We start from the raw sequence: 27,791 nt of genomic DNA, 5'->3' as shown, positions 1-27,791 counted from the left end.
AAACACGGAGCATAGTCATCTTCACCACTAGTGAAAAGACCTCTTGGAAGTCTATGCCTTCCTTCTGTATATAGCCCTTAGCAACCAGCTGTGCCTTGTACTTAGGCTTCCCATCAATACATTTCACTTTGTACTTGGGCTTCCCATCAATACATTTCACTTTGTAAACCCATTTATTAGGAATAGTTTTCCCATCCTTGGGCAAAGGTACAAGCTTCCATGTGTTATTTGCATATAGAGACTTCATCTCTTCCTGCATAGCAAGCTCCCACTTTCTCTTGTTTTCACATGACTGTGCCTCTTTAAATGTGAGAGGCTCACCCTCATCAGTCAACAAAATGCAATCCAAAGATGGTTGAAACTCTACACATCAACTGAAGCATTCACAATCGTTAGTAAAATAATACAATTAAACCGACAAAAGTGAATACTTAGGGATTCGCAGGGTCGATTTAACAAGTTCTTTCTAGGTCCTTTTGTCTTGTGCGGCCCTCTATGGTTGCGACTTACTTGACAATCTGTCTAGTTCATTGAGTTTCACAACCATAGAGCCTTTGATGTACATCCCTTTGTTGGAAAAGAAACGACCAAGTCCTTGGAGTTGGGTTCTTAAGTTTTCAAGGTATGGCAATAAACCCTCCTTGTTGGTCATCAGTTGGACATCAACTTTAAGTAAATGCAACATCTTCTAACCTTCTATCTTTAAGTGTGATACTACGCAGTAAGTCAAATTCACTTATCATGCGCTTGGAGCATACCAATGCAATAGCCACTCTTATCACCTTTCCACTCTATTAGTCCCATTAAAGTGATATGCAATGAGAAGTTCATGCATTGATAACCTCTAGACCCTAGTGTATCCACCTTTGTGCGGGGGTTTGCAAAGGTAAACATATATCACAACAACTATTGTGTCATAGGAAATTTTTTAAGTATGTATTAGATTCCTAAATGGATACATCATAGTGTAGGACAATTTAGATGTTTTGATTATAATCTTATTTAGGATGCAATCTATGTCATAACCTGAATTGAACATTATATGACTCGTACTAAGCCTTAATAAGTTTGCATCCTATGCGGGAATAGATTAGAATTTCCTTCAATTTCATGTGATAAATCATGCTTATAGATTAAATTATGCATACATTGGAAGACAGAAGTTCCTTTCGAGTTTTACGGGTCACCTGGATGTGGAGAGAGGGTGACGAGATGTTACGGTTGGTTGCGACTCCACTGGCATTTCTATCTTCGACCGCGGCTTTCGCGCTAGTACTCTTAGTAAGCTTTCCCTTTGGAGCCATCTTGCATACATGATCCTTCACCCTAGGTCCTTGATGTGGTGGCTTTGTTCAAGGGCGGATCGCAAGTAGTTACCAAACCGATGAGGGAGATGAAAGTCCGATAGTGTTCGTGACTTTGAAAATCGCCTTGGGTGGAGATAATCTCTAACTTTCACCCCTCTCTCTCTTTTTTTTTCGTAAAAGGTAATTGTATTAATTACGAAAAAGGTACAAGTTTACATGATTACAAGATACACGATGGCTCTTGTCAGATGGGAGAGGATCGAGGTGCAGCTGAAGTGCAGTAGACAGTGTGAGAGTGAGAGACAGAGTTGAGCACGACACCCAATGCTATAGTACTGAATAGAGTTTCTAATGAAAGTACAAATGATAACCCTTATACCTTAGAGTTATAAGGGGCTGTTCACACCCGAACACAGTAAGTGCCCGTAAGTGTGCACCACAAGCACATACAAAATAGTACACATAATCTGGGGGAAAAAACCTCTCCTACCGAGAGTAAAAAGTGCCCCAGTGTCCTAGTGATCACCCGCACACTCCCATATGAGCGTAGGCGTAAGTAAGGCGTGTGAGATACCCAACAAACCCCCCTGGAGTGAAGAGTGATCAAGTGTACAAGGATCATCCGCCACCAAAGGGCGTCAAATTCAAAGCATCGCAAAATGCTTCAAATTTGTCTCGTGGAAGAGCTTTGGTGAAGATGTCTGCCACATTGCTGGTGGTAGGACAGTAGACAAGGCTGATATCACCTGCATGTAGCCTCTCTCTGACAAAGTGGTAGTGAATCTCTATGTGTTTCGTGCGAGCATGAAACACAGGGTTCCGTGCCACTGCAATGGCACTCTGACTGTCAGTATATAATGTTGGGTATCTCACACGCCTTACTTACGCCTACGCTCATATGGGAGTGTGCGGGTGATCACTAGGACACTGGGGCACTTTTTACTCTCGGTAGGAGAGGTTTTTTCCCCCAGATTATGTGTACTATTTTGTATGTGCTTGTGGTGCACACTTACGGGCACTTACTGTGTTCGGGTGTGAACAACCCCTTATAACCCTAAGGTATAAGGGTTATCATTTGTACTTTCAGCTAACTCTCTATTCAGTACTATTGCATTGGGTATCGTGCTCAACTCTGTTTCTCACTCTCACACTGTCTACTGCACTTCAGCTGCACCTCGATCCTCTCCCATCTGACATTTGGTATCAGAGCTCAGCTCAGAGCAGTCTTCAGTCTGCAGTCTGCAGCCCACTCCAGTTCAGCCAGCCCCCGCCAGTTCTGCCCCAGCCGCCTGTACCTGTGCGTGTCCTGCACAGCGTGCTATCTGTCCTGCACAGCGCGCCCTGCCCAGCGCGCCACCTGTACCTGCGTGCTGCCACCTCTGCCCAGCGTGTCCTCTGTCCTGTGTCTGCCCAGCGTGCCCCTTCGCCTGTCAGTCTGCCTGCGCAGCCTCCCTGCGCTGAGCTAGACTGTGCCGTCAGCTCCAGCTGCCAGCGCGCCACCTGTATCCACCACTCAGTCCTGGGTGCCGCCTCCTCTGCCCAGCGCGCGCCCAGTCCTGCCTGCGCGTGTCACTGGACCTGCACACCTGTACCTGTGCGTCAGTCCGACTGTACCCAGCAGTCATTACCTCGGGAATCGTGCCCGTCGTCAACACGCAGAGGTAACATTCTGCACTTTTCTTTTACACAGGAGTTCGTGCAACAGGTTCAGGTTCAGCATTGGGAAACGTGCTGAACAGCAGGTTCAGTTTTCAGCATTGGGAAACGTGCTGTGTCAGTCTGTGACACATTGAATGCACATTTTGGGGCTTTTGTAACAGACATTTGTGACAGAAATTTTGGGCAGAAAATTTTGGGGCTTTTGATGTTTTAGTGCTGCTGAGCACTAATTGCACCTTGGGAAGCGTGCATCAGTGACAGTTTTTTTGAAAAAGTACCCTTTGCACATTAATTGCAGACTTGTGTTTGCTGCAATTTCTGGAAATTTGCAGATTTCCAGCCGGTACTGCATTGACATTGCTCAATTGCCTTTTGGGAAATAATGGCAAATCAGGGAGGAGATGTATTCACCTATGTGTCCAAGGAAGACCGATTGGATGGGAACAATTATTCCCTTTGGTCTTTCATGATGAAGAATGTATTAGTGGCAAAAAATTTGTGGGATTATGTCAGTGGAGAGGAAGCACGACCGGGAGTTGTGGCTCCCGCTACTCCTCCTCCAGGAGGACGTGCAAGAGGGCAACCTCAGCCCCCTCCACCTCAGCCCGCTCAGCCACTTCCCCCAAGAACTGCAGCTCAGAAAACTTGGGATACACGGGATGCACAGGCTATGTCGCTGATTGCATTGGCAGTTCAGCGTTCTATCATTCCTCATATTCGTTCAGCAGCTTCTTCACAAGAAGCTTGGTTGATATTGGAGCAGATGTTTGCAGGAAAGAATGAGACTCGCATCTCTTTCTTGAAGAAAGAGCTAGAGACTCTAAAGATGAATGAGGGTGATTCTATGCAGGATCATCTCAACAAAATTCAGGACTTGCGGGAGCAACTCATGAATGTGGATGAATACTACTCAGATGCGCAGCTGATTTCTACGACATTGAATTCACTGCCTCCCTCTTACTTGGCTTTTCATACTGCCTTGAACCTCACTATGAGGATTTCGAAAGAGCCCATCACTTTCATTCAGCTTGTCAGTTTGCTTCTAGAGGAGGAACAAACTAGACGGAACAGTGGTGTGGATGGTATAGCCTCTGAGCAGGCTTTTATGTCAAGGCAGAAGGGTAAAAACAGCCAAGGGAAAAATGCTTCGCAGAGTTCTGGTAGTAGTAACACTTCACAGACAAGTCAGAAACAGGGGGGCACGCAAGCCAAGAAAGGAAAATGCCATTACTGCAAGAAGCCTGGCCACTACATCACTGAGTGCAGGAAGCGCATCGCCAAAGAGAAGAAGAAGGAGTCAGGGATGTCTGTTTCTGCAGCTCCTTCCACTGCCAGTGAGTCCGCGTCCTTTGTTGCAGACAGGGACTATTGTTTTTACACTTGCAGTTATGATGTCTCTTGGGCTGATAGAGCATTTAGCTCTACAGAAGATGCTGACACTTGGTTCTTTGACAGTGGTGCTTCACGGCATATCACATCTCGTAGAGATTTGTTTGCTTCTCTTGGTGCACCTCCCGTTGGGAAGTCTGTTCAGTGTGCTAATAATGCATCATACCCTGTTCGTGGTATTGGGGAGATTCAGCTTACAGCCATTGATGGCTCTATTCTCCGCCTACAGGATGCTTTGTATGTGCCTGGCATTAAGAAGAATCTGCTTTCCATTTCTTCTATGGCACGTTGTGGTTTGCAGGTCACCTTTGATGATGACCGTTGCATGGTCCGTGACAAGGAACACATGACATTGGTCTTGACAGGTTCTCTGTGTCATGGGTTATATGAGTTGGATGCTCTTTCGGTAGATCAGTCTGCATATTTGACATCCACTCTTACTCCTGCTATGTTAGAGGCAGAGTTATGGCATGCTCGTTTGGGGCATGTAAACTATGGCAGCTTGATGTTATTACAGCGTACTCAGATGTTGGATGGATTACCTCTCTTGGAGAGACCTCCTGAGCATTTATGCGAGGGTTGCATTTTGGGGAAAATGCATCGTTTCTCTTTTCCCCGTGATGTTGCTTTTAGAGCAACAGCCAGATTGCAGCTTGTGCATTCGGATGTTTGTGGGCCCATGCAGACACAGTCATTGGGTGGTTGTTACTATTTTGTAACATTTATTGATGACTTTACACGTTTGTGCTGGGTCTACTGCTTGAAAAAGAAGTCAGAAGTGTATGATGCATTTTTGGCTTTCAGTGCACTTGTGGAAACTCAGTCTGGTTGCAAGATTAAGACTCTCCGTTCGGACCGAGGGGGGGAATACATGTCCTCTATGCTGAATTCTTATTTGCAGCAGAAGGGCATTATCCATCAGTACACTACTGCATATACTCCACAGCAGAATGGGGTAGCAGAGAGGAAAAATCGGTCACTCATGGAGATGGCCAGATGTATGCTGAAGGCAAAGAGTTTGCCTCATAGTTTTTGGATGGAAGCCGTCATGTGCGCTTGCCACATTTTGAACAGATGCCCTACCAAGGCCTTGAAAACCGTCACACCTTTTGAGGCTTGGCACAGCCGCAAACCTTCTGTTGGCCACTTCCGTACTTTTGGGTGTCTTGCATATGCCCATATTCCACAGGTACTTCGAAAGAAGTTGGACAACAAGGCTGTAAAATGCATCTTTATGGGATATAGCAGCGAAAGCAAAGGCTACAGACTCTATGATCCCGTGACCAAGAAGGTTTTTGTCAGCAGGGATGTTGTATTTGATGAAAAATCAGAATTATCCTTGGCTGGTTTTGATACATATCAGGCTGCCCGTGATGTCTTTGAAGGGCTGCTGCCCATCACATTTGGTGATTCAGCTGGTACTTCAGCAAATGAACCTAATGTTCAGCCAGCTGCTCCTATGGAACATGCAGTAAATCAGCACATTGCTGAAACTGAAATTCAGCAAGAACTTGTACACAGTCAGGAAGCAAGACAGGTGCCTAGATGGTACACGCAGACTATGAGAGATAGTCATTTGGAAACACCCTTGGCTGGTCGTACTCGAAGGCAAACTCGACTGCATGATTCAGCACATTCCATGGAGTTTGTTATGGCAGCATGTACTCATGATAATGAGGAGCCTGAATGTTTTGAGGATGCACGACATAGTGTGCATTGGATGGCAGCCATGCAAGCTGAATTGGATTCTATTCATAAGAATCATACTTGGGATTTGGTGTCTTTGCCAGTTGGCAAACATGCCATTGGTACGAAATGGGTCTACAAATTGAAAAGGAATGCAGATGGATCCATAGATAAGTACAAGGCACGGCTGGTAGCTAAAGGCTACGCACAGAAAAAGGGCATTGACTATGAGGAGACCTTTGCTCCTACCTCCCGTATGACGACCATTCGGTCTATGATTGCCTTGGCTGCACATTTTGGTTGGAAAGTGCATCAGCTGGATATAAAGACTGCATTCTTACATGGGGAACTTCAGGAAGAAGTGTATGTACAGCAGCCCATTGGTTTTGCAGTTGAAGGCTCAGAAAATTTAGTATGCAAGCTGAAAAAAGCTCTATATGGTTTGAAACAAGCTCCACGAGCTTGGTACGCAAAGATAGATGCCTTCTTGCTTAGTCAGGGGTTTGTAAACAGCCCATCTGAGTCTACCCTTTATGTACATAAAGAGGGGGGATCCATGCTGATTTTGTGTCTATATGTAGACGACCTTTTGCTCACTGGAACACGTGCTGATCAGATTTCAGCATTCAAAAATAATTTACAGCAAACTTTTGACATGTCTGACTTGGGTATTTTGCACTATTACTTGGGCATCCAGTTTGTACATGATGCTAGAGGCATTGGATTATGTCAATCAAGGTACATTGGGCAACTTCTTGAGAAGTTTGGCTTACAGGATTGCAAGCCAGTTTGTACACCCATGGAACCTGGGCTCAAACTGTCATTACATGATGACAGTGATTTGTTTGATATCCATACTTATGCTCCAGCAGTGGGATGTCTCATCTATCTATGCCACACTCGGCCAGACATACAGTTTGCCGTTTCAGTTTTGAGCAGGTACATGCATCAGCCTCGTATGTCGCATTGGCAAGCTGTGAAGCGTGTGTTTCGTTACTTGCAGGGTACTAGAGCTCTTGGATTGCTTTATGCCAAGGGGGGACCACTGCAGTTACATGCTTACAGTGACTCTGATTGGGCTGGTGATTTTGATACTCGTCACTCCACTAGTGGCAATTGTTTCTTTCTTGGCTCGTCATGCATTTCTTGGCTTAGCAAGAAACAATCCACTGTTGCCACGTCGTCATGTGAAGCTGAGTACAAGGCAGCCTTCACTACTGCAGTTGAGTGCGTATGGCTTAGACGCTTACTTGCTGATTTGGATGTATCTGTTACGGAGCCTACTCCTTTATATACTGACAGTCAGAGTGCCATTGCAGTGGCACGGAACCCTGTGTTTCATGCTCGCACGAAACACATAGAGATTCACTACCACTTTGTCAGAGAGAGGCTACATGCAGGTGATATCAGCCTTGTCTACTGTCCTACCACCAGCAATGTGGCAGACATCTTCACCAAAGCTCTTCCACGAGACAAATTTGAAGCATTTCGCGATGCTTTGAATTTGACGCCCTTTGGTGGCGGATGATCCTTGTACACTTGATCACTCTTCACTCCAGGGGGGTTTGTTGGGTATCTCACACGCCTTACTTACGCCTACGCTCATATGGGAGTGTGCGGGTGATCACTAGGACACTGGGGCACTTTTTACTCTCGGTAGGAGAGGTTTTTTCCCCCAGATTATGTGTACTATTTTGTATGTGCTTGTGGTGCACACTTACGGGCACTTACTGTGTTCGGGTGTGAACAACCCCTTATAACCCTAAGGTATAAGGGTTATCATTTGTACTTTCAGCTAACTCTCTATTCAGTACTATTGCATTGGGTATCGTGCTCAACTCTGTCTCTCACTCTCACACTGTCTACTGCACTTCAGCTGCACCTCGATCCTCTCCCATCTGACATATAAAGGAGTAGGCTCCGTAACAGATACATCCAAATCAGCAAGTAAGCGTCTAAGCCATACGCACTCAACTGCAGTAGTGAAGGCTGCCTTGTACTCAGCTTCACATGACGACGTGGCAACAGTGGATTGTTTCTTGCTAAGCCAAGAAATGCATGACGAGCCAAGAAAGAAACAATTGCCACTAGTGGAGTGACGAGTATCAAAATCACCAGCCCAATCAGAGTCACTGTAAGCATGTAACTGCAGTTGTCCCCCCTTGGCATAAAGCAATCCAAGAGCTCTAGTACCCTGCAAGTAACGAAACACACGCTTCACAGCTTGCCAATGCGACATACGAGGCTGATGCATGTACCTGCTCAAAACTGAAACGGCAAACTGTATGTCTGGCCGAGTGTGGCATAGATAGATGAGACATCCCACTGCTGGAGCATAAGTATGGATATCAAACAAATCACTGTCATCATGTAATGACAGTTTGAGCCCAGGTTCCATGGGTGTACAAACTGGCTTGCAATCCTGTAAGCCAAACTTCTCAAGAAGTTGCCCAATGTACCTTGACTGACATAATCCAATGCCTCTAGCATCATGTACAAACTGGATGCCCAAGTAATAGTGCAAAATACCCAAGTCAGACATGTCAAAAGTTTGCTGTAAATTATTTTTGAATGCTGAAATCTGATCAGCACGTGTTCCAGTGAGCAAAAGGTCGTCTACATATAGACACAAAATCAGCATGGATCCCCCCTCTTTATGTACATAAAGGGTAGACTCAGATGGGCTGTTTACAAACCCCTGACTAAGCAAGAAGGCATCTATCTTTGCGTACCAAGCTCGTGGAGCTTGTTTCAAACCATATAGAGCTTTTTTCAGCTTGCATACTAAATTTTCTGAGCCTTCAACTGCAAAACCAATGGGCTGCTGTACATACACTTCTTCCTGAAGTTCCCCATGTAAGAATGCAGTCTTTATATCCAGCTGATGCACTTTCCAACCAAAATGTGCAGCCAAGGCAATCATAGACCGAATGGTCGTCATACGGGAGGTAGGAGCAAAGGTCTCCTCATAGTCAATGCCCTTTTTCTGTGCGTAGCCTTTAGCTACCAGCCGTGCCTTGTACTTATCTATGGATCCATCTGCATTCCTTTTCAATTTGTAGACCCATTTCGTACCAATGGCACGCTTGCCAACTGGCAAAGACACCAAATCCCAAGTATGATTCTTATGAATAGAATCCAATTCAGCTTGCATGGCTGCCATCCAATGCACACTATGTCGTGCATCCTCAAAACATTCAGGCTCCTCATTATCATGATTACATGCTGCCATAACAAACTCCATGGAATGTGCTGAATCATGCAGTCGAGTTTGCCTTCGAGTACGACCAGCCAAGGGTGTTTCCAAATGACTATCTCTCATAGTCTGCGTGTACCATCTAGGCACCTGTCTTGCTTCCTGACTGTGTACAAGTTCCTGCTGAATTTCAGTTTCAGCAATGTGCTAATTTACTGCATGTTCCATAGGAGCAGCTGGCTGAACATTAGGTTCATTTGCTGAAGTACCAGCTGAATCACCAAATGTGATGGGCAGCAGCCCTTCAAAGACATCACGGGCAGCCTGATATGTATCAAAACCAGCCAAGGATAATTCTGATTTTTCATCAAATACAACATCCCTGCTGACAAAAACCTTCTTGGTCACGGGATCATAGAGTCTGTAGCCTTTGCTTTCGCTGCTATATCCCATAAAGATGCATTTTACAGCCTTGTTGTCCAACTTCTTTCGAAGTACCTTTGGAATATGGGCATATGCAAGACACCCAAAAGTACGGAAGTGGCCAACAGAAGGTTTGCGGCTGTGCCAAGCCTCAAAAGGTGTGACGGTTTTCAAGGCCTTGGTAGGGCATCTGTTCAAAATGTGGCAAGCGCACATGACGGCTTCCATCCAAAAACTATGAGGCAAACTCTTTGCCTTCAGCATACATCTGGCCATCTCCATGAGTGACCGATTTTTCCTCTCTGCTACCCCATTCTGCTGTGGAGTATATGCAGTAGTGTACTGATGGATAATGCCCTTCTGCTGCAAATAAGAATTCAGCATAGAGGACATGTATTCCCCCCCTCGGTCCGAACGGAGAGTCTTAATCTTGCAACCAGACTGAGTTTCCACAAGTGCACTGAAAGCCAAAAATGCATCATACACTTCTGACTTCTTTTTCAAGCAGTAGACCTAGCACAAACGTGTAAAGTCATCAATAAATGTTACAAAATAGTAACAACCACCCAATGACTGTGTCTGCATGGGCCCACAAACATCCGAATGCACAAGCTGCAATCTGGCTGTTGCTCTAAAAGCAACATCACGGGGAAAAGAGAAACGATGCATTTTCCCCAAAATGCAACCCTCGCATAAATGCTCAGGAGGTCTCTCCAAGAGAGGTAATCCATCCAACATCTGAGTACGCTGTAATAGCATCAAGCTGCCATAGTTTACATGCCCCAAACGAGCATGCCATAACTCTGCCTCTAACATAGCAGGAGTAAGAGTGGATGTCAAATATGCAGACTGATCTACCGAAAGAGCATCCAACTCATATAACCCATGACACAGAGAACCTGTCAAGACCAATGTCATGTGTTCCTTGTCACGGACCATGCAACGGTCATCATCAAAGGTGACCTGCAAACCACAACGTGCCATAGAAGAAATGGAAAGCAGATTCTTCTTAATGCCAGGCATATACAAAGCATCCTGTAGGCGGAGAATAGAGCCATCAATGGCTGTAAGCTGAATCTCCCTAATACCACGAACAGGGTATGATGCATTATTAGCACACTGAACAGACTTCCCAACGGGAGGTGCACCAAGAGAAGCAAACAAATCTCTACGAGATGTGATATGCCGTGAAGCACCACTGTCAAAGAACCAAGTGTCAGCATCTTCTGTAGAGCTAAATGCTCTATCAGCCCAAGAAACATCATAACTGCAAGTGTAAAAACAATAGTCCCTGTCTGCAACAAAGGACGCGGACTCACTAGCAGTGGAAGGAGCTGCAGAAACAGACATCCCTGACTCCTTCTTCTTCTCTTTGGCGATGCGCTTCCTGCACTCAGTGATGTAGTGGCCAGGCTTCTTGCAGTAATGGCATTTTCCTTTCTTGGCCTGCGTGCCCCCCTGTTTCTGACTTGTCTGTGAAGTGTTACTACTACCAGAACTTTGCGAAGCATTTTTCCCTTGGCTGTTTTTACCCTTCTGCCTTGACATAAAAGCCTGCTCAGAGGCTATACCATCCACACCACTGTTCCGTCTAGTTTGCTCCTCCTCTAGAAGCAAACTGACAAGCTGAATGAAAGTGATGGGCTCTTTCGAAATTCTCATAGTGAGGTTCAAGGCAGTATGAAAAGCCAAGTAAGAGGGAGGCAGTGAATTCAATGTCGTAGAAATCAGCTGCGCATCTGAGTAGTACTCATCCACATTCATGAGTTGCTCCCGCAAGTCCTGAATTTTGTTGAGATGATCCTGCATAGAATCACCCTCATTCATCTTTAGAGTCTCTAGCTCTTTCTTCAAGAAAGAGATGCGAGTCTCATTCTTTCCTGCAAACATCTGCTCCAATATCAACCAAGCTTCTTGTGAAGAAGCTGCTGAACGAATATGAGGAATGATAGAACGCTGAACTGCCAATGCAATCAGCGACATAGCCTGTGCATCCCGTGTATCCCAAGTTTTCTGAGCTGCAGTTCTTGGGGGAAGTGGCTGAGCGGGCTGAGGTGGAGGGGGCTGAGGTTGCCCTCTTGCACGTCCTCCTGGAGGAGGAGTAGCGGGAGCCACAACTCCCGGTCGTGCTTCCTCTCCACTGACATAATCCCACAAATTTTTTGCCACTAATACATTCTTCATCATGAAAGACCAAAGGGAATAATTGTTCCCATCCAATCGGTCTTCCTTGGACACATAGGTGAATACATCTCCTCCCTGATTCGCCATTATTTCCCAAAAGGCAATAGAGCAATGTCAATGCAGTACGGGCTGGAAATCTGCAAATTTCCAGAAATTGCAGCAAACACAAGTCTGCAATTAATGTGCAAAGGGTACTCTGTCAAAAAAAACTGTCACTGATGCACGCTTTCCAAGGTGCAATTAGTGCTCAGCAGCACTAAAACATCAAAAGCCCCAAAATTTTCTGCCCAAAATTTCTGTCACAAATGTCTGTTACAAAAGCCCCAAAATGTGCATACAATGTGTCACAGACAGACACAGCACGTTTCCCAATGCTGAAAACTGAACCTGCTGTTCAGCACGTTTCCCAATGCTGAACCTGAACCTGTTGCACGAACTCCTGTGTAAAAGAAAAGTGCAGAATGTTACCTCTGCGTGTTGACGATGGGCACGATTCCCGAGATAATGACTGCTGGGTACAGTCGGACTGACGCACAGGTACAGGCGTGCAGGTCCAGTGACACGCGCAGGCAGGACTGGGCGCACGCTGGGCAGAGGAGGCGGTACCCAGGACTGGGTGGTGGAAACAGGTGGCGCGCTGGCAGCTGGAGCTGACGGCACAGTCTAGCTCAGCGCAGGGAGGCTGCGCAGGCAGACTGACAGGCGAAGGGGCACGCTGGGCAGACACAGGGCAGAGGACACGCTGGGCAGAGGTGGCAGCACGCAGGTACAGGTGGCGCGCTGGGCAGGGCGCGCTGTGCAGGACACGCACAGGTACAGGCGGCTGGGGCAGAACTGGCGGGGGCTGGCTGAACTGGAGTGGGCTGCAGACTGCAGACTGAAGACTGCTCTGAGCTGAGCTCTGATACCAAATGTCAGATGGGAGAGGATCGAGGTGCAGCTGAAGTGCAGTAGACAGTGTGAGAGTGAGAGACAGAGTTGAGCACGACACCCAATGCTATAGTACTGAATAGAGTTTCTAATGAAAGTACAAATGATAACCCTTATACCTTAGAGTTATAAGGGGCTGTTCACACCCGAACACAGTAAGTGCCCGTAAGTGTGCACCACAAGCACATACAAAATAGTACACATAATCTGGGGGAAAAAACCTCTCCTACCGAGAGTAAAAAGTGCCCCAGTGTCCTAGTGATCACCCGCACACTCCCATATGAGCGTAGGCGTAAGTAAGGCGTGTGAGATACCCAACAGCTCTAAACCATCGTGTGTAAAATCTCAGTACTAAACAACAAAAGAGTTACAAAAGTCATGGCAAAGACGCAGAGGAAATTGCCATATGCCAGGGAAGTAAGTTCTCCCGAGGGAGTAAGTCAGAGTGCCGAATGAGATCTATTTGCCAATGCAAGAGACCTTTAAGCCTCGCAATATGTCGTGGAACATTAGAGGCCAAATAAAAAAGAAAAGCATTCCGAGTGGTCCAATTGTGCCAGCATCCCCAGTATCTAAGAAAGTAAAACAAGATCTTCATATGCGATTGTGCCGGTGTGGGGTATTTTGGCCGTACAAAAACCCAATCAAAAGGGCTTAGCGAGAAACCAACCACTGCTCGCCAAACTGCTGACAAGAGCGACTAGATATTCTTAGCGAGAGGGCAAGAAATAAATCGATGACGGGCGATTCCACAGTAGTGGTGCAAAAGAAACAATTGCCGTTAGAGATTCGATGCTTGGAAAGGGCTGAAGCAAGAGGAAGACCACCAATCATCACCCTCCAAAGAAAGACCTTGCATTTGAAAGGTGTCTTGTTCAACCAGCCCTCCATCACAGTTGCTTTTCACCATGACTCAGATTTCTGCAATCCCTATACAGTATTAGCTTTAGTAACTAGCCATTGATGATTTTTAATCAGAAGATGATACACCTGGTTAGCTGAGGCCTTTTCCAAATTCAACCGACCTGCAAGGTCCCAGTCCTGCCAAGAACGATCCAAAGCAAGGGCAGGAAAGGGTTGCCTGCTCTGGAGCACTAACAAAAGCTGTTCCCATAAATCACGGTATCCACGAGGGATTCTGAAAAACCTCCTGGCTGTACGAAACAATATCAAGACATTACGACTGGCAAGGGTGGCATTTGCAAACTGAAGTCAAGCCCAAACGTGCCATGCGGTTAAATTTTGGTCTGAGCTCATGTTTGCCTTTCCAAGAAAGTAATCGCGAGGCTGCCAACAATTCTAGTTGAAAAGAGTTAGTATGTAAGCGGTCCTCCGCTGGATGCCAACGCGCCTTCTAGAGAACCAATTTCCAGGAGCAGTCCAAATGAACAAGCAGGGATGAGAAATGACTAGAAAATCGAGAGTTTGCATAAAGAACATGCCACCAGGAGCTCTAAATTTGTGTATTACCATGCACAAGCCCGTGATCCTCAAGAAAATAACGGGCTATAACGATCCACGGGTGATGATCCACGCACATGGCACGAAAAAGAGATCTACGAAGTGCTAGCATATGAGTTTCGGCATCCAAAATAGCCCCACCACCCATGCGTTTGGGGGTACATGTATGCGACCAAGAAATCCATGAAATGCCCGCATGCAAGGAATCCTTCTTCCATAACATGAAACGAATGTGCTGAGTAAGAGCATTCAAAGTAGTAGTAGTCCAAGGCAGCAATGGCAAGAAATATGTGAGCATTGGCAAAATAATTGTCTGAGCCACTTTGAGGCAAACATGGAAGGGCCAAGCCTGCGACTTCCAATACAGAAATTTAGCTGCCAGTTTCTGTGAAATCCACTCTAGTAGTTGCTATGGCCGAACATCAACACCCAAAGGGTATCCAAGATGCCTGACAATGGAACCACGGGAAACAACCTGTCCCTACCAGCCCAATGACTGTAAATCGGACTCCGTGCAACTGAGAATGGCTGATTTGAAAGCATTGATATGAGGACCAGAAGCATGACCAAAGAGCGTCCAAACATCTAATGCTTTGCGAAGATTGTCCTTGTCTGCACGCAAAATCATAAAGCTGTCATCAGCCAAGGATCGACTAATGAAGTGTTGTCCAAAAGGAAGAGACAATCCAGCCAATTGAGTAGAAGTTGCCATATGAGATAACATCGAAAGAACCAGATGAGTCGCAAGGGCAAAAAAGAGAGGACTCAAAGGGAAACCTTGTCTCATAGAGCGTGCAAGGACAGATGGTTGAGTAACACCACCATTCAGCATAACTCGCGAAGAAGCCACAACACTAATGGTGTAGATCAAACGAGACATCCGAGTACCAAATCCCATAGTAGACATAAGTTCTGCAATGAAAGACCAGTCTAAATAATCAAAAGCCTTTTCCAGGTCCAATTGAATCAATACCACCTCCTGATTAGAGTGCCTTGCATAGTCAATAGCCATTTGCACATTTAAGATATTATGCAGAATGTTTCGGCCCTTAATGAAACCATATTGAAGAGGATGCACAATGGCCGGAAGATGCTTGTGGAGCCGATTCGCCATCACTTTGGAAAATATTTTATACATCGAACCCATCAAAGAAATCGGTCTCCAATGTTTCAATATTGACGGTGAAGGAACTTTTGGAAGCAGTTTGATAAGACCTTTTTTCCATGAGGAAGGCATAAACCACGTTTCCGAAACCTGTTGAAACATAGTCGTTAATGGTTTCACTAGTTGGGTAGCAGAAATCTCAAAGAATTCATTGGTGAGACCATTCCTGTTATCGTGTTTTCGACTGTGGTTCCGCAGCACAAAGGAGCGGAAAATGGAAAGAAGAGAAAATAGCAAAAAGGCGCAGGATAAAAGCAGAAAAAGATAAAAATAGAAAAAGGCACCTTGACTGGCAATCAATTCCTGAAAAACTCAAATGATCGGATACGACCCGCAAGAAGCTTCGGTGTCGGGCCAAGGCAACGAAAGAGGAAAAAGGCGCACCATTAAAATGCGGAACCACCCTCAAATCTGTGTAAAGGAGTGCCAGGCTCGCTCGTGTGCAAAGTGTAGGCATTAGTTGGGAATAGAATAAATTAGAATGGTGGGAAATGGAAAAAAGGGCCTAGGCTACGGCCGGCCATGTAAAAGAGGAATGACCGCCCAAAAAGGATTTAGGGCTTTGTATATAAAGTTGAAAAAAGAGAATGGGACGCATTCTTTGGTGTGTGGCAAAAAGAGTCTTCTTCTTCCTCTCTTCTTCTCTCCTCCTTGCTTGTGTGTGCTCTTGAGAGAGAGAGTGTGAGAGTGTGAGGGAGTGAGTGTGTGTGAGAGTGAGGGATCAAGAGGGTGAAGCTCTTCACCATCTCCTCTCCTCTTCTTCTCTTCTCTTCTCTCTTTTTTTCTTGCGCGCGCGGCTATGGAGGATGGAGCTTGGAGATGGAGGAGGCTTGAGGATGCTTGAGCTAGCATCAAGAATCGTGGAGCTACCGGAGTGCAAGAGAGAGGAGGGTACTCGATTGGGCATCAAGGTAAACTCACAACACTCGTAGGATCGACGGCGCGTCGGCTAGGTGAGAGATAGCCATTAGAGCTTGCTTGGAACGCTTGAAACAATAAGTGGTCCGTGGGTCTTGGCGGTTGAGCGAAAGCTCTCACATTTTGGTTCGGTTGCCGGGACCAACGGATTCAAGCTTGAGCACTTGCGCGCCTCATATCGAGCATCGAAGTAGGGCATTCATCCCTGAAACGGAGCTTGAGATAGGTAGGAAGCTGGGTGTTTTCGATCTTCAGAACAGGTAAGTATTTTGGGATATTCTAGTTGTTTGATGATTGGAAAACATGGAGAAATTAGTTCAATGTTTTGCTTTCGATTTATGTTGTGTTTAGGGTAGGTTAATAGTAGGAGGTAAGTATTTTGGGATATTCTAGTTGTTTGATGATTGGAAAACATGGAGAAATTAGTTCAGTATTTTGCTTTCGATTTATGTTGTGTTTAGGGTAGGTTAACAGTAGGAAATCACACCCGAGAGGCAGAGGGTTGCTGCTGTGAAACAGGGAGAAAATCGGGGAAAACAGGGGGAAAATGGAGGAAATGCGCATGTAAATGTGTAGGAAATGCTAGGAGAGTGATTTGTAGTGTTCAGGGAATGACCAGCAGGGTATGAGTTCTGGAAGGGCAAGAGAATCCTCATTTACAACTAGATGAGAGAGAGAGAGAGAGAGAGAGAGAGAGAGAGAGAGAGAGAGAGAGAGAGAGAGAGAGAGAGAGAGCAAGATTGGAAGTCTCAGGCTTGGCCATTCCATGTTCGCCTCAAAGTAGCCCAGACAATTATGTTGCCGATGCTCACATATTTCTTGCCCTTGCTGCCCAGGACTACTACTACTCTGAATGCTCTGACTCAGTTTATTCGTTTCATGTTATGGAAGAAAGATTCCTTGCATGCAGACATTTCCTGGATTTCTTGGTCGCATGCGTGCACCCCCAAACGCATGGGTGGAGGAGCTATTTTGGATGCCCAAACTCACATGCTGGCCCTCCGTTGGTCTCTTTTCCGTGCTATTTGCTCAGATCATCATCCGTGGGTCGTTATAGCCCATTATTTCCTTGAGGAGCAGGGGCTTCGGCATGGCAATACCCAAATCCAGAGTTCGTGGTGGCATGTCCTTAATGCCGATTCCCGATTCTCTTATTCCTCTTCATCACTGCTTACCCATTTGGTATGTTCCTGGAAACTGGTCCTCCGGAAGGCTCAGTGGCATCCAGCGGAGGATCGCTTAGTTGCTAATTCTTTTCAACTGGAATTGCTGGCAGTCTCACGGTTACTTTCATGGGAAGGTAAACAAGAGCTTCGACCACAATTCAACCGTATGGCACGTTTGGGCTTAACTTCAGTTGCGGATGCCACCCTTGCCAGTCGCAATATGTTAATATCATTTCGTATAGCCAGGAGGATCTTTAGGATCCCTCGTGGATACAGGCATTTATGGGAACAGCTTTTGATGGTGCTCCAGAGCAGACAACCCTTTCCTGCCCTTGCTTCGGATCGTCCTTGGCAGGATTGGGACTTTGAAGGCCGGCTGAGTTTAGACAAAGCTTCCGCTAACCAGGTCTATCATCTTCTGATTAAAGATCATCACTGGCTGGTCACTAAAGCTAATGCGCTATGGGGATTGCGTAAATCCCGGTCATGGTGGAGGGCAACTGTGATGGAAGGGTGGTTGAACAAGATACCCTTCAAATATAAGGTCTTTCTTTGGAGAGTGATGATTGGGGGTCTTCCACTTGCTTCGGCTCTTTCCAAGCGACGAATATCCAATGGCAATTGTTTCTTTTGCACCACCAGTGTCGAATCTGCCCGTCACCGATTTATTTCTTGCCCTATCGCTAAAAAAATATGGTCGTTCTTGTCAGCTGTTTGAAGAGCAGTGGTTGGTTTCTCTCTAAGGCCCTTTGATTGGGTCTTTGTGCAGCCCAAATACCCAACACCGCCACAGCCACATATGAAGCTCGTGTTTCACTTTCTTCGATATTGGGGCTGTTGGCATAACTGGACCATTCGGAATGCTTTTCTTTTTGATTCCACCTGTAATGTTCAGCGGCATATTGCTAGGCTTAAGGGTCTCTTGTATTGGTAGATAGATCTTCTTCAGCATTCTGACTTACTTTCCCGGGAGGACTTGCATCCCTGGCATATGGCAATTTCCTCTATATCTTTGCCATGACCTTGTAACTCTTAGAACTAGAACTGTTTCACATGATGGCTTAGTGCCATCATGTATCTTGTAATCAAGTAAACTTGCACTTTTTTTCGTAATTAATACAATTACCCTTTACGAAAAAAAAAGAGAGAGAGAGCGAGCTTGGCGACCGTTCAATCGACCAGGGCACGGAGTGACATTGCATTCGGTGATCCCCAGGTACACAGATCTCTCCCTCACCACTCCAACCCCACTGCTGGTGAATTTCGTGGTCAATAGTAATAGATATCTGGAGATCTTTGGGCGAATCCGTGCTCGCAAGTTCGTCGGGCCGACGGAATCGGACATTCGACTCAGTGTCCGATTCCCAGAATCGGACACTCGGACAACCGTCCGATTGGACCACCCTATCCGATTCGGACACTCGGACTCGGACTCGGACACTCGGACACTCGGACTCGGACCCACCTTGTCCGATCGGATGAATTAGGACACATCAGCAATCGGACCACCTGCCCGGTCCGAGTCCCAGAATCGGACCCGCCCATAATTGGACTATCAGAATCGGACACTCGGACCAGCCCGTCCGATTTTAGAAATCGGACCACCCTGTCCGATCGGACCATTTGGACGAATCAGACCAGCCCAGAATCGGACCACCCTTGTCCGATTCATTGAACAATTGCTCGTCCGATTTTTGAAAATCGGACACTCGGACTTTGAGACTACCACTCAACCCTGACACACCTAGTCCAATTCCCAGAATCGGACCACTGGTGAATCGAACCACTGGTAAATCGGACGTCCGATTCCCAGAGTCGAACAAAAAGAAAAAGAAAAAGAAAAAGGGGGAAAACATCAGAACTTGATCCCCACGAGCGACTAGAAGCACAATCCACTCCAGGACAACGTGGCGAACGCCTTGTAGGCAGTCTCCGACGTAGGAGTCAAGACCAAGGGACACATTGGAGCATTCCCCAGTGACCTACCCCCTAGTGAACAATGAGAAGCAGCGCAGACCCTGGAACCCATTAGAACGGCCAGGACTTGAGTAACAAAGCCTATCAGGCCCGAAACAAGCGAGAGTGAGTAAGACACCGAGAAATTGCTTGTAGCACTCATGTTGAATTTCCGCACTTAAAGTACACTTAGGAAAGCTGAAAGTCTGATTGAGTACAAGTGCACGAGGAATAACACACTCACGAGTGACCATAAGTTGAGAATTGTATTCAGTAATTAAAGGAACTCACTCAGATAAATCGCTCAAAAAACCCACCAATAGGAGAGGACCCAAGACATAGACAAATGCGCGAAGCGCAGGGTAGAACCAAGCAAGGAGCGCCAACGACAAGGATCTGTCACGACTAGTCAACCTGATCGAGAGTGCAGCGAGGCGCAAGAATTCGACCATGACGGAAGAAAGCTCAGACCATCGGTCTACCGAGGAGCTCGGTGTGAGTGTATTCCCAGACGCTATACAGCAGATGGTGAGCAGTTACGATGCACACGCCCGGTACGAGTACCGTGGCAGGACGGCAAATGCAATCATTGCAGACCTAGAGGAGGAGAGAAGGCTAGCCCGTAAGGCATTGCAAGGCATAACTGAGTATAATAGGGATCAACAAGCTAGGAGCCAAAGGCAAAGCATGGAGCTGCATGAGGTGCAGTGAGTGCTGAACTTGGCTGACCGGAACCGAATAGACCATGAGAGAGCACTAGAGGGAGACCTGACGCTGAGCGAGCTCCTCATGAAACGGCTGCTCGATAACACTGCAGTAGAGCAGAGTGCCACTGTACTAGCAACGTCTCTGCTTGTAGGATTAGGGGCAAACCAGGGCTCAAAGAGCCAGGCCAAAATACCGATTGTTGCCAAGCAACTCGACAAGTACCAGATTGTTGCCAAGCAACTCGACAAGTACCAACCGCATGACGATCCGTACAGCTTCGTTGAGCAGTTTGAGCAAGTTTGCGAAGCCAACGACCTCAACGACCAGACTCAACGTTCGCAAGCATTCGGACTTTGCTTAAGCGATAAGGGTAGGACGTGGTATATAAGCCTGGATGTCGTGGAACAAGCCAACTTCAATAATCTCAAGGATCTCTTCGTCAAGAGGTTCGCCGAGCCCGGATACTCCGACAACCTGCTAGTACGCTTGATGAATATCAAACAGAAGGAGAAGGAGGACATCTACGACTACGTGACCCACGTGAGAAGTCTCTTTAAGAGAATCCCCTTAGGCGAGCGACCGACTGACAGAGCAGTTTCAATTGTATTCATCAGCGGAATTAGAGATGAGGAGTTATATAAGGCATTGGCAGGCAATTCAAGCTTGCAGCGGGACGTGGTGGCGAGAGTTTTTTAGGGAGCCATCAGAGTTAATGACTAGCTGAAGGAGCGAAGCTCTAGGAGCTCAACTCTGGAAGAGAGTAGAATGAACATCAACCTCTAGTGAGCGGTCAAACCCATCATCCCAAGATAAGGGGAAGACCACCGAGACGGACCAAGGCTTGACTGAGGTCAAGATGGAATTAGCCAAAATACAAGACATGTTGAGACGACTAATGCGCCCGCACATCCAGTGCGTGTACTGTGGTGGAAACCACTTGCCAGCAGAGTGTCAAGACCCTAGGTCAAGACCTTGCGCTAACTGCGGTAGGTTCGGCCACGATGCCGCACACTGCAGATTACCACAAAGACTTCCATACTCGCAACCCTACGGCCAGCCTTATCCAGCTAATAGGCCGCAGCCATTCTTCGGAAGGGGAGCCCCGTTAGCCCTACCTGCGCCTAACGATCTGAAACCAGCTGTCCCTAGAATGGACATAAATCCTACCGGCATCCCTAGACCGCCTGGTTTTTATGTGACCCACCCACCGAGCGACGCTCCCGTACACTACGTGGAGGAGCCCAGCGATGAAGAGACCTACATATATCCTTACGTCTCGCATGACGACGAGGGCAACGCGGTCCTCATGGATTATCGACCCGTGCCGGTGATGGCGTTAGGACGAGGACGGGGTAGAGGCCTAGGAGGGTAGCCACAAGATCCAGTCACTTGTTGGACTTGCGGACATCCCGGTCATGTCTCATCACGCTGCCCTAAAAGAGAGCAGCAAAACAGTGACAAAGCTGACCAAAGGTGCGCAGAATGCGGAATCACCCATCTTTTCATAGACTGCCCAAAGCGGAAGTCGTCCTTCGGTTCAGGTAATTTGCCATCCGTCCCATTGGGGCTGTTTGGTGTTGAAACCCCCGATGGGGAGGCCACATCTATTCCCTTGCGAGTTATGACCCGAGCCCAAACGAAGCAGGCCGGCATCTCTCTGCCAGGACCTAGCAATCTTGACGCGACCTTAGTAGGAAAGAAAAGCCGTAGGTGGAGGAAGAAGAGATCGGAAGCTAAGGTCGCATTAAAGACCGACAGTGCTACGACCTTACCTAATGGGAAGAAAGTGTCAGACGCAGAGGCAGAGACTTCAACCCCTAAAACAGCCCAAAAGGGAAGCGCTCGAATAGGGGAATATCCGCATCCCAAGCGGCAATTAGAGGCCATAGAAAAGGTGAAGGAAATGGTGAGGGAGGCTCAGCGGCATCTCAAGGATTCACGTCACTCTACGAGTGGAAACTATTTCTTTCTTAGCGTATCTCACTCTCTTCACTATCAATTGTGTATTCTCAGCCGAGCTTTGATCTTCCCCATCTCACCTAAAGCTTGTAGGTAAAGATGATGTCTACATCCACAAAGCAATCTCGCCACTCCATCAAACTCTAGGGGGAGCTTGTAGAGTGCCATACCCACTAGATGTGCCTTTGGAAGGGTAGATTGCATGTGTCAAAGCTAGTCTTGTATGTGTGTAACACAAATAAAAAATCTGAATGGTATCCTTAGACTCAAACTTCATGAGCTGAGGTTGTCCATAAAAGGTCACTGCATGCATGGTGGAAGGTGCCTTGTACAACATTTGAAGCTTTGATCATATTTCTAGGAATGTCTTGCAGGAGGTAACGGCTGGTAGAACTTTAGAAATACACTGAAGCAGTGCTGAATACGCATGTGCATCATTCGAATCCCATGTAAGCACAACTTCCTCATGGTTGTCTCCATCAAAATCGTTGGGAAGAGGAAAATAACGTTGAGGCCAAGGAATAGCTCCACTAATAATGTACCAAGTCCACTTCTACACAAACCAGGCTTTCATCATAGCACTCCATGTAAGATAGTTAGGTCCATGTAGCTTATCATTTGTAGTAGTGCATGGATGAGGCCAATAAGACTTGGGATCTAGTATCATTGTTGAGGGGCAAGAAAGCTATTGGATGTAAGTGGGTTTATAAGATTAAGCACAATGCAGATGGTTCTATTAGTAGGTACAAAGCTAGGCTGGTTGCAAAAGGCTATGCCCAGACATATGGCATAGATTATGAAGAAACCTTCAGTCCAGCTGCTAGGATGGCAACTCTCAAATGTGTGATTGCTTTGGTAGCAGCCAAAGGTTGGAGGTTGCAGCAAATGGATCTGAAGAATGCCTTCTTGCATGGTTATTTATAGGAAGAAGTGTATATAGATCAGCCAGCAGGTTATGAAGTTTTAGAGCATCCCACGTATGTGTGCATGCTGAAGAAGGTGCTCTATGGGCTCAAGCAAGCACCTAGAGCATGGTCTGACAAGATCAGAGAGTATCTTGTCAATATTGGCTTTTATGTTTCTGATGCTAATCACTCAAGAGAAGATAGAGAATAGAAGGTATATAGAGAGAGAATACAGCCAAAGCAACAACAAAGATGTCACAAAATAAGAGTTCACATGCAGTGTAACAAAAAATCCGATCAAAAGTGAAGGGCAATCGCTACAAAATGAAGGAAACCCAATCAAAAACTGCCAAAAATAGCAAAAATGGCCTGCGAAAATAATTGTCACCTAGCCATGGTTAGGTCTAGAAAATGAAAAATGCAGCCAGGTTGAGCGTTTAATGCAGCAAGCTGACTATTGTAGGCTGTAATACTAGTGCAGGCTGAAAAGTAGGGTGGAAAAATGATTAACAACAGGTTGCCTCACTCCCAAGAATATCTGAGTAGCAACTAGGATGTAAAGAATACAACTAATAGTGACTATCTGATTTAGGGTATTAAGAAGCTTTGCAGGAAAGTCCTGCTACCTATGGCAGACATTGTCACCCCAAACCTGCCAGAAGCATCTATCCTTATTGGTGGAGATAGGGTGAAAGACATACATGACATGCACAATGCTGCTAAAGCCTCAGCAAAAGGAAAGAAAGACTTGTAATCAGCATAGAAATCGCAGCAGGGACCTAGATATTGCAATCTGATACCATGTCAGAAGTGGTGTAGCAATGGAAGCATAGACAAGTGCTGAAATAAATTGCTGAACACAACACAGAAGAGAGAGAAAACAAAAGAACACTGCAAAGGAAGAGAACTTAGAGATGTGCTCGGGAAATGAAATCCATATACCAAACACAAGAATGACGCGTACAACAATGAGTCAATGCCTCCTAGGCACTCACACTGGTTCCCTCTCTCCACAACCTATAGGTGATGATAATCTGAATGAGGAGGGAGCAAGATATATGAAAAAGAAAACAATGCCAAAACAGGTGCAGGTTGGCAGCTAGCATAAAATGCCCCAAATAAGCATACAATGACTATAATAAAATGCTTAAATAACCTAGCCATGCCGGATGTACTCACACATCAGCTATTTGGACTACTAACAGGGGGGTTTTAGAAATAAGGGTGTAGAGAGTAGAGGTTAAAGAGAAGAAGAGAGAAGGAAGATACAATTCACACACCAAAGAAATGTGAAACCAAGCCTTTGTATTACATCAAGTACAACAGTGCATGATCAATTAAACCCTTGTTGATACAATCAATCAACTCAAAATCAATAGCCCAATATATATCCTGATCCTGAATGAGAAAAGATAAGAACTCTATTGTAGATAGGCCTATATGATAGGAAAAAGCATAAAATCTCTATAAACATGCATGAAATTTGATGGGGGAAGATCAATCCTGCTATCCAGAAGCAATACTAATTGATTTGAAACCAAGCCTTTGTATTACATCAAGTACAAGAGTGCATGATCAATTCAACCCTTGTTGAGACAATGGATCAACTCAACATCAATAGCCCAACATATGCCCTGATCCTGAATAAAAGAAGATCAGAACTCTATTGTATATAGGCCTATGTGATAGGCAAAAGCATCAAATCTCTATACAAATGCATGAAATTTGATGGGGGAAGATCAATCCCACTACCCAGAAGCAATACCAATTGATAGCACTGGATAAAGGTGAAGAAAACCTTATATGGCCTTATTTTTGTACTTCAGTGCTGTTTTTACTGTGTATTACAGCAGCACTAAAATGCTCTTAAGCTCCACCAAAATCTCTCAGAACTATGTCTTTGAAAAGTATAAAGCATTCCCCTATCCACCCAGAAGTAATTTCAATCAATAGAATTGGTTGATGATGAAGAAAACCCTGTATGGGTCTTACTTTGTACTTCAGCCTTGTTTTTACTGTGTATTACAGTAACATTAAAATGCTGTTAAGCTGCACCAAAATCTCTCAGAACTATGTCTCTAACAAGTACAAAGCATTCCCCTATGCACCTGGAAGCAATTTCAATTGGTAGAATTGGTTGATGATAAAGAAGACCCTTTATGGGCCTTAATTTTGTACTTCAGCTTTGTTTTTATGGTGTATTACAGCAGCACTAAAAGGCTCATATGATGCTCTAAAACCTCTCAAGATTATGTTTTTCACATGTACAAACCATCCCCCTATGATCTTGGAACCAGAAGACAATCTTTGGGGACAGCAAGCTGCCCTGCTGTACACCCTGTTTAGGGCAGCCCAAGAAAGATTCAAAACTCCTCTTTTGATGGCCAAGAGTCACCCTTGCATATCAGAGAAGCTTCCCTCTCTTCCTTGCTGCCCAATACCTTCAGTTATGTATGAGTTATGACTCTTTCCCCTCCACGAATGCTTCAGGCCTGATCTGTCCAGTTTGTGCCATTTTTTGCCTCTCCTTTGCTGCCCTCCTCTCGTCTCTTTTCTCCACTTTCCCCTTTCCCCAATACTTTCCTAAGTTTCAACTTAGTTCCTACACAAGTTCACATGCCAACAAACTCCTAGTGAGTGACTGACTTACTTGACTTCTCTCTTAGTCTTCTTGTTCTTGAGCTTCACACTTGTCAGTAGACATGCAAATAAGTCACTGCAATAGCTCTTCATCTTGTAAAACTCGTCTTCCTTTGACCCGCATGTATACCACTAAAAGCATAGAGGTATGGCTTCTCTTACAGTTTCATAACATAGACATAAAGCTGCATGACAGTGGCGTCAGCTTTGGGGGGTCAAACAATCATGTGGTGCATGCTCGGTGGAAGTGAGTTTTCCTTTTCAACTGCAGCTTTTTCTTTATTTCCTTTTCAATTTTCAGTCTTTGGCCAAGGATTGCTTAATATAGAAGGGAAATGTGCATAAACAATGATTCTGCACTGAGATGTGCATGAAAAACATAAACTCTGAATGCACTAGTTTGACTCAAATTGTTCAGTCTCCAGTCACAAATTCTGCACAGAAAGTCCTTCACCTCTGATTCATTCTGTTTAGCTTGAAAATTTCAATGTTCCCCATGCACACAATGAAGAAGATTCTACGAGATTTTCTTTTCAAAAAGGGTGTTTGCTTACCTGTTTTGTGTTTTTTGCATGTCAGGTGTCAGTGAGAAAAGGGCACACATATATTGGAAGATCAATGATCAAAACAGCAGATATCAAACCAGAAAATGGAATTGTTCATTTGCTAGATGCTGTGCTGGGAACCATTGATCCTGCTACACAGCTGTCCTCTGATATCTCCATAAATGCCTCAGCTGTTGAATCAGCCCTGAAGCTAGCTGATGCAAATTTTTTTAATGCTTCCAAGGTGCTTATTCTTCTCATGACCTTGTGGGTATCAATAATTTTGGTACAAACATCAATCAGCAATGTTGTTTGTATGCCTGCTTTATTGACAGAGGGATGAAATGGCAAAAGGTGCTCGACTAATGAATATACCTGGATTTCAAGAAAACAGAGCCCTGGTTGCTTTTCCTGATGGAGGTCTTAATGATCCTCCTGTTCTCACTTTCGATCCCAGCATGAACAGAAAGGATTTCTGTTCTCCAGATAATAGATTCAATTACCCGACGTTGGAAGCAGTGAAACGTCCTGCTCGAGATGAAGATATTGCCTTTATGACAGTGAGTATTGCTATTTAAGATAACAATATTGAGTAAAAATGGAAAATTTTGAGGAAAATACTATTGGGCTGAAAGAAACTGCTGCATTTTAGATATGCATGTTTTGCTTTTGATACATATGCCGAGTGGTCTGTCAGTCGATTCAATGGAAATAATACTACTGGAGCCCAAACTGTAGTGTTACATGCTAATCTACATTCCATGGGCATATGAAAAGGTACCGTTTTTGTGCTGTGTACAAATGCTTTGTCATTTCTGGTGCTTAAGCACAAGGCAATTTCTTTGCAAGCCAGAAATTGCACCAACAAGAAGCTAAAAGTGGAGACATGCACCAGACCCAGAATTTTGTGAAGGAAAATGTTTGATTCAGAAGCACATAAGAGCATAAGAACAAGCCAAAAGACTGGTTCATAATTTTGGTAAGAAAAAGGGATAAGAGTTTCTTATATCAAGGTGTGATTAGTGAAAACGAAAAGAGAGATGGCATCCATACTGGCTATCCTGAGGGAGGGAGCTGATTGAAGTCTTTTTGGAATGGTAAGTTGCATGTGGAAAGGTTGCAAAGGTAAACTCATGTAGGATGGATGTCAGTTGATCAATGGATGTGGCCAAAGGCATGGATATGGAATTGAAAATGTGTGCACGTGCAGATTGAAATCTACATACTCTCTCATCCTGCATAGTTTGTGCAATATCCTGATATGGAAAAAGGGAGAACATATCTGCTAATAGGATGTACTTGGGAGAAACAAAATGCTAAAGGTAAATATTGCTATGCTCTAGGAGGGCTAGCCTAACCCACATAAATATGGCCTCTTCATCTCTCTTCTAGTAGCATGCAATTTAGCGACACCTTCTATCACCAAGATGGATGTAGTAATGTTTCTAGAAGTAAAGATTCACAATCTTATGATAGAGGAGATTCATATGCTTATGACCGTTGTGTTAGAAGTCGTAGAGACTACATGTCTAGTGGCATGGAAGAAGCCTAGTTTTGTGGTCATGGATGTGCCACTTATGCATAAAGAGACAAA

The 27,791-nt window shown here is 45.4% G+C and overlaps 1 protein-coding gene across 3 annotated transcripts in view; it reads left to right on the top strand.

Moving 5' to 3' along the window:
• LOC148022224 (Amidase family protein) overlaps nucleotides 1-27,791 on the top strand; it is a 227,549-nt gene that overhangs the window by 44,666 nt on the left and 155,092 nt on the right. For all 3 annotated transcript variants that reach the window (XM_087697868.1, XM_087697866.1, XM_087697867.1), the window contains exons 4-5: nucleotides 26,232-26,441; nucleotides 26,533-26,757. In XM_087697868.1, the coding sequence (XP_087553994.1) occupies nucleotides 26,232-26,441; nucleotides 26,533-26,757 (435 nt within the window). The remainder of the gene's footprint in view (nucleotides 1-26,231; nucleotides 26,442-26,532; nucleotides 26,758-27,791) is intronic.

Source organism: Lygodium microphyllum, chromosome 17 (assembly GCF_053477565.2).
Source record: "Lygodium microphyllum isolate KBCC chromosome 17, Lygodium_microphyllum_v1.1.10, whole genome shotgun sequence".
Lineage (NCBI taxonomy): Eukaryota > Viridiplantae > Streptophyta > Polypodiopsida > Schizaeales > Lygodiaceae > Lygodium > Lygodium microphyllum.
Note: the sequence above shows the minus strand (reverse complement) of the source record. Positions and strands in the feature narration are given on the sequence as shown.